The sequence below is a fragment of the Eptatretus burgeri genome, chromosome 2 (assembly GCF_056783735.1).
Source record: "Eptatretus burgeri isolate ZD-2024b chromosome 2, Ebu_testis_v1, whole genome shotgun sequence".
Classification (NCBI taxonomy): Eukaryota; Metazoa; Chordata; class Myxini; order Myxiniformes; family Myxinidae; genus Eptatretus; species Eptatretus burgeri.
The window spans coordinates 74,359,014-74,371,244 of NC_140962.1; the positions used below are offsets into that span (position 1 = coordinate 74,359,014).

Consider the following 12,231-nt stretch of genomic DNA (forward strand, 5'->3'; position numbering starts at 1 on the left):
ACCTTTGGCCTATGTTGACCTTTTGACCTCTGAAACAATGGGCTTCTTCCTTATGACAAACTCTACCACGTGGTGAAGGTTCGTGAAGATCGGTTTTAAATTGTGACCTGTCGGCGACAAACAAACAGACAGAAGAACAAAATCGATTGACTCTTCTTGAAAAATCCTTCGATTTTGTAATTAACAAACATATGTTGTTGAAGTTCATTGTGAAAAGCAAATGATAACGAAAGTGTTATAGTTATTATGATAGTTATGATAGTTTACTATTGAAAAACGATCGCACAAAATCGTTCTTCGTTCTGAATTACACACAAATGTACGGCGGTGATCGCCTCCGTCCAGCAATCGAGTGGGCCGACCAAGATGGCGTCCGCTCGCTACACCGCGCTCCGTGTTGTGAATGTGAGATTGGGCGGTGTATAGGGCCGCACCGCTGTTTGATGGGGATCAGTTTTTTTAATGTTAGTGTTGAACGATATTCGGTGAGGAACATTGTAATAAGTGTTGTTGGTTAAAGGACGAGGAACCTTCGGCTCGATAATGAAATGGATGACTCGATCCGTTGACGGCTGTGTGAAAAATTTTGACGTCGGCGTTTCATTTGACGAGTCAGTCCAGACCATGAAGAACATGAAGCTCGTGGTGCTGGGCGCGTTCTCGGGGCTTCTCGTCGCAGTCCGTCTTCATGGCGGACGTGCCCAGTCCCTCAGCATGACCATGACGACGTGGCTCGCAGGACGACGCCTCTCGCCCTTCGTCGCGGACTTATTGACCAACGGTAGGTCAGGGACAGGTGTCTGTTTGAAAACAACGTCGCGCTCAAGGACAAGGTTGATGTTTCACTCCCGTACAGGATGTTCGCGTTGGTAAATTGGTTAAATAATCGAATTGATTGTAAATATTGTTGCTGAGAGAGTGATAAGTTGTTGTGAATGGTTAAGGGGTACGGTATGTTGGAGCACACCGGCATCTCAAAGGAGTGAGTGCGTGTGTGTGTGTGTGTGTGTGTGTGTGTGTGTGTGTGTGTGTGTGTGTGTGTGTGTGTGCGTTTGTGTGTGTGTGTGTGCACGTGTGTGTGTGTGTACGTGTGTGTATGTGTGTGTGTGTGTGTGTGTGTGTGTGTGTGTGTGTGTGTGTGTGTGTGTGTGTGTGTGTGTGTGTGTGTGTGTGTGTGTGTGTGTGTGTGTGTGTGTGTGTGTGTGTGTGTGTCTCTGTGTGTCTGCGTGTGTGTCTGTGTGTGCGCGTGCGTGTGTGTACGTACGTGTGCACGTGTGTGGGTGTACGTGGGTGTGTGTGTGTGTGTGTGTGCGTGTGTCTGTGTGTGTGTGTGTGTGCGCGCGCGCGTGTGCGTGTCCGTGTGCGTGTGTCTGTGTGCGTGTGTCTGTGTGCGTGTGTCTGTGTGCGTGTGTCTGTGTGTGTGTGCACACGTGTGTGTATGTGTGTGCACGTGTGTCTGTGTGTGTGTGTGTGTGTGTGTGTGTGTGCACGTGTGTCTGTGTGTGTGTGCACGTGTGTCTGTGTGTGTGTGTCTGTGTGTGTGTGTGTGTGTGTGTGTGTGTGTGTGTGTGTGTGCACGTGCGCGTGTGCGTGTGCGTGTGCGTGTGCGTGTGTGTGTGTCTGCACTTGTTTGTTAACGATGTACGACGAGGTGACGTTTGGGCCGGTTTCCCCGGAAACGTTCCCACTTCCTCAAACGAGTTGAACCAACTTGCGTCATGAAGTTTGAGTCCGCACCGATGAGCGCCGCCTAAAGAGAATGATGTAAAATGAAATCTGTTAACACACTTGTACTATAACCACCCTTCCTTTCTGCTCGGCATTGAACAAACACGAAATTCGGATTGTCGGGGGTCATATATTTATTTATTTATTTAGTATGCAAATACCATCCGTTGAAAGGTGGGCGTCAACGTCGGTGAAAGATAGGTGGGTGAGGTAAATGATCCACAGCCATATTTGACAATCAGAATAACTGCTCAGGAAAAGCTCGCGGTGTGCTTAATCAAATGTCCTGTAAGTCCGAGGTGTAAATAAATCGTCCACCTCCAAGCCAATGTGTCCTGATGGAAAGGGGGTAGACGAGCCTCCGTTGGGCTCATGGCTATCTCATGTGTTGTAAAGAGAAAAAGGCGATCTCATAAGAAAGGGAATCTGTTCCATGCCCTTCTCCAACGCATCAAAGTTAGAATCCCACCAGACATGGGGGATGGATCTATCCTGGACAGGCATTTAGGGAAATAACTGTATGAAGACCTAAATGTTTGTATGTATTAGTTGGATCTGATTGTGAAATCCATAACAATATGTATGCATATGTTGTTCCATTGTGGGGGTAGATAGAGGAATTTAATGGGAAAGTTAGGATTGAATAGAGTTGTTTGTTCCGTGGACGTGTAGGATTCATCTCAATGTAATTAAGTCGGGAGACTGTGAACTTAGGTGTTGTGTGTCACCACACGGTGGGGGGGGGGGGGTAATTAGATTGGGATTAAGAATAAGTTTCCCCATTATGTGATTGCCCCCCTGTAACCTATTCCTATGTTTTTTGCATTTACAAGCGAGCCAAACGTGCTGAGCAGGCAGAAGCTCTGCCTCCAAGTGTGATGGTGGAAAAGTCATGCCCCCGAGGCTGATGATTGATGGGCATGACGTCAGAAGCTAGCCAAACGTGCTGAGAGGTCAGAGGCCCCGCCTTCCCTGGTTTCGTGTGAGCAAGCCATGCCCCGTAGGTGGAAACAGGGGTTTGGAGGAGGAAAAAAAAATACTCCCGCATCCCTGCATACCTATGCATTGCTCCAATTCGCCACTCTTTTTCGAGCACCGTGCAGCGTCGGCCATTGTCCTTGGCGCCACGCGATGCTCGATTACGCTACAAACGCTATATAGCTCCACCGCATCTCACTTGGAACGTTCTGGTTGAGCGTCCAGAATTATTACAGACCTCATACAGTCGTCAGACCTCTGCAAGACCATAAGCAACTTGGATGGATCATGGGATGGGCGATCCGGGAGTTTGGTTCAGGTCCCGGATGTGCATTTTGGCTTGTGAAGGAGCCCATGGGTGGCGGAGAAAATCCGCTACCATCCAGCATTCAAACTACACTCTGTGCAGGTTCGGGGCCAAGGTGCCAGCTCAAGGTGCGTACTTGCCATGTTAAGTCGGGAGCTCCGAGTCATGCTGAAGCTGGTGGGAATCTGAGCTGGTTTCCGGTCCTGGAGCCTGGCGGGGCTTGGCCAGAACCGCTGTGGCCCAATAGAGGAGCAGGATTTGGGCCACCACGTTGCTTTCCAGTCATCGACCCATCCTTCGCCTGGGGCTAATGAAAGGGGGTAGTGCAGAGCTGTTGAGAGAGCTTCTTTTTCGAGAATAGTATCAGCGTTTGACTGCCGTCCTTGGATAGCATCCAGTGGACTCATGCTGTCGACGTGCCGCCACCCCCATAAAGCCAGACGGGTTCACCACCGGCCACAGACGGCGGACCAGTGCGGAGCGCACGTTGCCGTGAGTCCCGGCGAATAAATAAGGAGATAACATGCCATATCATGAGATGGGAACACTCAGGCAGAGTGTCCCACGGAGGTACACGCTTCCACAAACAGACCTTTACACAGTTAGGTTAGGGAGCTTTCTTCTCACATCTATTTTTTTTTTTCTGAAACTTGTAGAATTTGTTTTTCACTTGGAAGTTATTGGTTACGATGTGGAAAAAGTCTGATTTTAATTTAATTTAATTTAATTCGAGGCTGGAAGGCAACAAAAGGTGAAAAATTTGAAAGGGGGTGTAGACTTTCTGTAGGCACCGTATGTCACCCCGGGGTCTTTTCTATAACCGCAACAATATCATGCTATACCGTATACCAGCGTTTCTCAACCTTTTTACCCTTGTGAAACCCTTGAAAATTATTATTTTCTATTATTATTATAAAAATTATTATCTACCATTATTAATATCTAGCTCTTTTATAGACTTCACGCTAGGAAGCACAGAGAAGATAGATGGACACCGTGCATGCGTCCTGTACTTGAGTCAGTCACTCAATGATACACGAATCCGCCGCGTACAGGACGTCCACTAACCAGTGAGGGCAGTTTCACACTGGCGCCATATAGACATCGTTCCCTATGGTTGTTATAATTGTAAATAATATAACAGGTTGAAGCCTCTATTATAATAAACAAGGAGTTTCCAACAATATGCCGTACGTGTATAGTAAAATTACGAATATTAAATCAAACAAAAACTACTCAAAAATACATGAGCCTATTTATTACTGTTTCTCACGGAACCCCGAGCGACCTCTTGCGGAACCCTTGGGTTCCGGGGAACCCCGGTTGAGAAACACTGCCGTATACCATCATTTTTGGCGTCATATCTCAATTATGAAGAATCAGTTAAAAATTCTCGTATCTGGATTCAGATCTTCACCAAAATCAACTCTATTCGTTATTCTCACACACCCAACCTGTCTGTCCACCAAGTTTCGCCCAAATCCGTCCATAACTTTTTGAGATATCCTGCTCACACAGACAGATGGGTGGAAACATAACCTTCATCCTCCTTCGGTGGTAGAGATAACGATTCCGATGGGTGTGGGGGAGGGTTTGAGTTTTTTATTTTATTTTTTACAGTGATGGTCAGCAGGGTTACCTAATCAATGGACTGGAATTTATGTCATTAACATGTATATTTTTTCTCCCCTTTTTGAGGGTACACCAATGTCCGCAAAAGACAAAAGGGACAGAACAACTTGATTAATATCTGCACGAATTAGCCTGAAATTTGCATTGATGAAATACAGTCAACAGTTACCAATTTCATTCTCATATGGAATGTGTGTGTGAACCCGAGAAACCCCCCCACACATGCAAGCAATGTCTCATGTGTAACTTGTTTTACAAAGTGGCATATTTTACAGAAGGAATGATAACATTTTGTTCCACGATGCATCATACCACCCTAGCTCAGAAGTACACCTTCAATTTCTCACTGCTGTTTTCACTTCCCTATGCATTCCTAGTGTTACCAATGATTAACATATACAGTACAGCTGAAGTTTGTTACCGAGTTCAAGAAGCTCTTGGACTTGAAGTAACACGGAAAACGAGCAAGCAGAAACATTGTTGAAGGTAATGATAATTCAGAAAATCACAGCTCAGCTTCTGCTGGATTTATATAAACTTTAGCAATTTTTTGCATCTTCTGGTTTTTGTTTTTATTTTTATTGTTGGGAAATGAGAAACGTTAGCTTGTCAGTAACCTTTATCCTAAATGCATAATGTATGATTGGTCTGAACTAGAAGCCTTTCCGTCTCTTTTTTGATGAGATTAACATGTATTATGTTGGAACAAGCCCACAGGTGGCATGCTACTACGCGTGATTTTAGTCGTAGGTTCGGTTGCCAACAGAACATGCTTCTTTTCACCAGAAGAGTAATCTGAACTATCAGCAGTTGTAAATCATCCTGCAGAAGTTTCTAAAATTGCATATACAATGTCTCTGTATATGAGTGAAAAAGTTGTGTTTATTATAACTTTCATAGCTCGCTAGCTTCACCTTTCAACTAACTCCCGTAACTTGGAGAGTGCAATGTCCAAAACGCCCTTTCCTGTCGTAGCCTCCTGGATCCATGATTCCTACCTATGAACGCCCTATGTATGAGCCAAAATTATAGCAATATATTCAAATCCTTGTGGTGTAAGTGATGATCTTGTTTGTCTTCAGAATCAGATAATACTCAAAATATATTTGGTGACATTGGGTGACACCATGCCTTCTTAAGTCAAACTTTATCTTCTCATCCAGTTTCCAGTATGTCTTGTTTCTTTACTCTGTGCACAAACCAATTGCTGATCATCCCTCATTTTGAAACACAAGTTTTAGACCTCACTGTTATTTCATTGGCGCCTCTGGTGGTGGTACTCCTTCGCTCACCAAAATAATTTGTACATTTCTCATCTATACACCTCACTTTTTTATCAATCACAGTGATGACATCACATTCTTACAGAATTTTTATTTTTTATATCGTTTAACTTGTATTCATGAGCAACGACATCAAATGCAATTGACTGACAAGAAAGTTCATGGAACACTTTACCCCATGCAGTCTTGAGAAATGAGGACATGAGCGGGGTCTGTAAGCGGCAAATTTGATTGGTCGTGATGACATAAAATGCCTCAACATTTTATCTAAGTACTGTTAAACGGACGGGTTTTGAATGTGCCAAAGGTGATTTATGTTATGCAGTGTTCAATGATACAAATCAAATGAAATAAAAGAAAAACCATAAAAAATTTGGAAGTCTACCACCGTTGATGCAGCGTCTTTTACACCACCTAATTTAACACTTTACATTAGTTTTTCATGCCTGTTTGTCCTTTATGATGTCCTTATAAACAGTAAGTTTCCTGTTTGGAATAATTTTCAATTTTGTTTGACTGCCAGGCAGGCAGACAGAGTAAACAACTTATCTCGCTCCTCTGCGCATGTGGAATCGTGATGAATTCAGAGCCACAGTACTGCTAAATGGCAGGTTCGTTTTCCGATTCATGTTTCGATTCGTGGTGACTTCATTATTCGTGGTTTCAAATTATTTTTGGGATTTTATTGGTGGCTTCATTATGACATCATAATTGCATACGTCGAGTGCTTGATTCCATCAGAATGAAAATTTTTGAGGGTCGTCTCGGGTTAAATTTATTGTATGAGGGGAAAAAGTTGATGATGTCATTGGTCACATGGTTCGGCAGCCATATATATATATATATTATATTGTCCCTGTGTCGTAAGAGGTGACCAGGGTTGCGTCAGGAAGGGCATCCGGCGTAAAACATGTGCCAAATCACTATGCGGATCATACGGACGATCCGCTGTGGCGACCCCTAACGGGAGCAGCCGAAAGAAGAAGAAGATATATATTTTTTTTTAACATAAAAAACCTTTCAAAAATCTTCTTTTATGAAATGGCTGAACAGATCAAGGTGAAACTTTACAGGTATGATCACCTGTCCATGAGAAAAAGTTCTCCCTCTCTGACATCATAGGTTACATGGTTTGGCAGCTATGATTTTTTTTTTGGTTTTGAAGAATAAACCTTTAAAAATCCTCTCCAGAATAGCTTGACAGATTGAGGAGAAACTTAATCCACATATTCCCCAAGCCTTGGGGATACCAGGGTGTTTATGAATAATTAATAGGTCACATGGTCTGTTAGCCATATTGGATTGAAGAAAAATCCTTAAAATATATTTCTCTTAATCTGCTTCATCAATCGATGTGAAACGTCATAATTACTATGCAGTAGCCATGTGGAATATATGTTTTAAATTTCAACCTGATCAGATGCATGGTCTGGTAGGCAGAATTATTTAATATTTTGAATCTGGGTTCAGGGATTTAAATCAAACTTGGTACAAGTATGTACAGTGGCTACAAAGTCCCGATGCACAGAGTTAGAACTTACCTGTATGCTTCCCTCCATTCTCAAAACAAAATTGAATTTTTCTCCATGTTATTCTGGACATCTTCCATGTTGAGGGTTTGACATCATAAAAGCAGCTCCTGACAGCTGTTTTGAGGTCTTCAACTGTTGTTAGGCGGAGATGAGAAATTTCCTCTTTCACAATGCTCCAAAGCGAGTTGTCACATGTTGTTAAGTCCAGACTTCGAGGAGGCCACACTATCTCAGATCCACGTCCAATCCATCGTCCACTGAATTTGTCGTCGAGATATTCTCTAATTGCGAGAGCATAATGTGCTGGTACACCAATTTGTTGCACGATAGCTGAAGATAGGATCGCTGATTCTCAACAGTTGAAGACCTCAAAATAGCTGTCATAAGCTGCTTTTATGACCTCCAACCCTCAACATGGAAGATGATGTCCAGAAGTACATGGAGACAAATTCCAATTTGTGTAGAGAATGGAGGGAAGCATACAGGTAAATTCTAACTGCGTGCTGTCGAAGAAATTTCCAACCCTTCTGTACAATTAGAACATTTATTCAACAGACAAACACTTTATTATGTGCGCATCGGAGATTCTGAACATACAAACTCATTCCAGATCTCTCAAATACAAATGGAGAATCTTGGTCTTTATATAGTTTTCAGTAAGAGACGTTTTTTTTAATCATCTCTGGCACTGGCACCAGCTTGTCTGGTCTTGACATCTTCCAGGTGAAGCTTATCTTCAGTCTTATTAGATTGTTCCTGCTTGAATGGTTGTAACATATATTTCAAATCCAGATATGTTAATCCTCTCCTAATACAGAAAACGCACAGAATATTAGAATGATGTCAAACGCCAACTCTAATGGTCATGAAAACAAGTTTCCATTGTATGTAGGTTAAAAGTCAGGCTGCTTCTCCTGAAACTGGGAAGATATATTATCTTGAAGCGACTAGAACTTAGTGAATACATCTGGACACCTTCTTAAATCTACATTCCAACTTGTTTGTCTTTTATATAAAAATTCCTTTCGATAGCTTTAAAATGAAAGGCAATTCTTCTTATATTCAACTTACTGGCAAAGTTCAACCTGTTTACACTTTGAATATACAGGTGATGTTTCAAAACAAAGGAGTAATATAATTATGTTAATTCCAAATGGATACATACTTAAAAAGAATCATATTGTTGCAGCCACGGGTAGTGACACCAGCGTGTCACTCAGGAGGATTAATCCCTGGTTGTCCTCGGTAGAGCCGGACCTGGGGCCACCGCTCACAATTAACATTGTGGTACGGTGGGTTGTTTTAGAACCACGAATGCCACCCAGTCAACCACGAGTTCCAGTGTCCACCGTCTAATTATTCCGTTTAACTAGAAGTCACGTGGTTACCTGAGCGGGGAGCGCGCCCTCGGCAAAGCACCAATGTTATCTCGATTAGATTTTAATTAGGGCGGCCGAGCGTTTTAACCGCTGGAGTGTGCCGACTACTTTACTTTTGGTCAAATCTGTGGTAATTACCTCCCAGTCTATCTCGGTTCGAACAATGCGAGACCAATGGAAGGAAAGGACAAACACGGACAGGTTGGAAATCGATAAATGATTTAATAATAAAATAAATAAATAAAAATAACTTTATTTTCTGAGGTAAATAAATGAATTAATTTCAAAGCAAAATCAATCAAAATGCCAAGTAAGAGACAAAGAGCAGATGCTTATCAGGGGTTGACTTACTTACAGCTAAACACAGACAAGGGTACCCAACAGATCATTCGGGGGAAGAATCGTATCACTCACCAGAGTAGTCGTCCGTGAAGTGAAAACGTCCTGAAATGTGTGCGTGCATGTCACGTCCGTTGCCAGCACCCAGCCTTGCCGTGCACCCTCTCGCGAACAGCCTTGAACCCCAGTCGACGTATGGGAGGGCACCGAGATCGTCTGTCACGGGTTTAGACCCTGGTGCTGCGACACGGGCAGTTCCTCACACCTCATAAAACTGGTGACGTCCAGTGACCCACACGGTCTGCCGGTGACTGACCCGCGCCTCACTTGTTGGTGACCGACCCGTGTCTCACTCACCGTCGGCGCTGCTCACACCCACACAGGCACCACATGCTCGCTTGCTCAAGCACTGGGAAGGATGAATTCTCGTTGATGCTGGTCAGACACCCACACGCGCACCACACGCTCGCTTTCTTCTTCTCTTTTGCTCGCTTCTCTTCTTCCTCCCGAGCTTTCGTTCTGCCCTATTCCTCTCACTTCTCTTTCAATCGCCTCCGCTTTCTTCCTCAGAACGGACCTCCAATTCGTTTTATATCTGAGGCCATCTCGGCGGGTGCAGAGTCTGCCCCAAGCTCACCCCACCCCACTTGCGCACGGTTACCATGACGACCTGTGCGCTCTCAAAAAAGGTGGGCGTCGGCGCTCGCGAAAGAAGTACGTGCATAAATGTTGCTGAGGAAAAATAAGGGCGTGCGTCAGAGCTCGCGAAAGAACTGTGTGTAAACGTGCTGTGGAAAATAAGTGTGCGCGTCAGAGCTCGCGAAATATATATATATATATATATATATATATATATATATATATATATATATATATATATATATATATATATATATATATATATATATATATATATATATATATAATGTGTATATATATATATGTATCTATATATATATATATATATATATATATATATAAATATATATAAACCAAGTAGAAAACACCAGGGGTTGACTCAGCCTGCCATCCTTCCGAGGTCGGCGAAATGAGCACCAGTTGTACTCGCCCCGGTCTATCCCCCGGTTAGAATAGGTGTACCATATCCCTCTGTCTCGTAAGAGGCGACCAGGGTTGCGTGAGCAGCGGCATCCCGCGTAAAAACCTATGCCAAATCATTATGCGGACAACAAAACGAATTTCCATACCGGATCGGTCGAGGCCCGGGTTACCAACGACCGCCACCGGTACCGGTGGTCAGCAGGGTACCAGTGGAAATTGTGCTACTGCTGGGCGAAGGAGGAGAAGGAGAGGGGGAAGGCGAGTCCGGAGGCAGTGGGAGGGGGGGAAGGGTAGAAGTGTGGAGGTGAGAGTTGGAACTCTGAATGTTGGGACGATGACTGGCAAAGGTGCGAGAGTTGGCTGATATGATGGAGAGAAGAAAGGTGGACATACTGTGTGTACAAGAGACCAAGTGGATGGGGAGTAAGGCGAGGAGCATTGGAGGTGGTTTCAAACTGTTCTACCATGGTGTGGATGGGAGGAGAAATGGTGTCGGGATAATCCTGAAGGAAGATCATGTCAAGAGGGTATTGGAGGTGAGGAGGGTGTCTGACCGAGTGATGAGTGTGAAGTTGGAAATTGAAGGGGTGATGATGAATGTCATCAGTGCATATGCCCCACATATGGGGTGTGAGATGGAATATAAAGAAGATTTCTGGAGTGAGTTAGATGAAGTGGTGGAGAGTGTATCCAAGGATGAAAGAGTGGTGATTGGAGCAGATTTCAATGGACATGTTGGGGAAGGGAATAAAGAGGATGAGGAGGTGATGGGGAGGTACGGTCTCAACAAGAGAAATGTGGAAGGGCAAATGGTGGTAGAGTTTGCAAAAGAAAGGAAATGGCAGTGGTAAACACGTATTTCAAGAAGAAGGAGGAACACAGGGTGACATACAAGAGTGGAGGAAAGTGCACACAGGTGGATTACATCTTAAGTAGGAGATGCAACCCTGAAAGAGATTAGTGACTGTAAGGTTGTGGCAGGGGAGAGTGTAGCTCGACAGCATCGATTGGTGGTCTGTAGGATGACTTTAGAGGTGAGGTTGAGGAAGAGAGTGAGGGCTGAACCAAGGACCAGATGGTGGAAGCTGAAGGAGGAAGACTGTTGCGTGAAATTTAGGGAGGAGGTGAGGACAGGCGTTGGATGGTGGTAAAGATGGGTGGGATGATTGGGCAACCACAGCAGAAGTTGTGAGGGAGATAGCTAGGAAGGTACTTGGTGTGACATCTGGACAGAGGAAGGAAGATAAGGAGACTTGGTGGTGGAATGAGGAAGTACAGGAAAGTATAAGGAAGAAGGGGTTGGCTAAAAAGAAGTGGGATAGTCAGAGAGATGAAGAAAGTCGGCAGGAGTACAAGGAGTGGCGTCGAAAAAGCAAAAAGAGAGGTGGCAAAGGCCAAGGAAAAGGCATATGATGAGCTGTATGAGAAGTTGGATACAAAAGAAGGGGAAAAGGATTTATACCGATTGGCAAGACAGAGGGACCGAGCTTGGGAAGGATGTGCTGCAGGTTCGGGTGATAAAGGACTAAATGGGAATGTGCTGACGAGCGAGGAGAGTGTGTTGAGAAGGTGGATGGAGTACTTTGAGGAGCTGATGAATGAAGAAAATGAGAGAGAGAGAGAAGGTTGGAAGAGGTGGAGATAGTGAATCTGGAAGTGGGGTGGATCAGTAAGGATGAAGTGAGGACTGCTATGAAGAAGATGAAAAGTGGAAAGGCGTTTGGCCCAGATGGAATACCAGTGGAGGCATGGAAGTGCTTAGGAGAGATGGCAGTGGGGTTGTTAACCAGATTGTTTAATAAAGTCTTGGAAAGTGAGAGGATGTCGGAGGAGTGGAGATTAAGTGTACTGATTCCGATTTTCAAGAATAAGGGTGATGTGCAGAGCTGTGGAAATTACAGAGGGATAAAGTTGTTAAGCCACACCATGAAGTTGTGGGAAAGAGTAGTGGAAGCTCGGTTGAGAGGAGAGGTGACGATCTGTGAGCAGCA

General features: G+C 44.1%; 1 protein-coding gene across 5 annotated transcripts in view; it reads left to right on the forward strand.

The window, feature by feature from the left end:
• Positions 1-501: 501 nt before the first annotated feature.
• AREL1 (apoptosis resistant E3 ubiquitin protein ligase 1) overlaps positions 502-12,231 on the forward strand; it is a 94,267-nt gene continuing 82,537 nt past the window's right edge. For 2 of the 5 annotated variants that reach the window (XM_085869873.1, XM_085869874.1), the window contains exon 1: positions 502-781. In XM_085869873.1, the coding sequence (XP_085725999.1) occupies positions 544-781 (238 nt within the window). In that variant the 5' untranslated portion in view covers positions 502-543. Of the gene's footprint in view, positions 782-5,022; positions 5,132-6,451; positions 6,540-12,231 lie in introns of all 5 variants that reach the window. The other 3 variants (XM_085869875.1, XM_085869877.1, XM_085869876.1) reach the window with 3 other exon arrangements.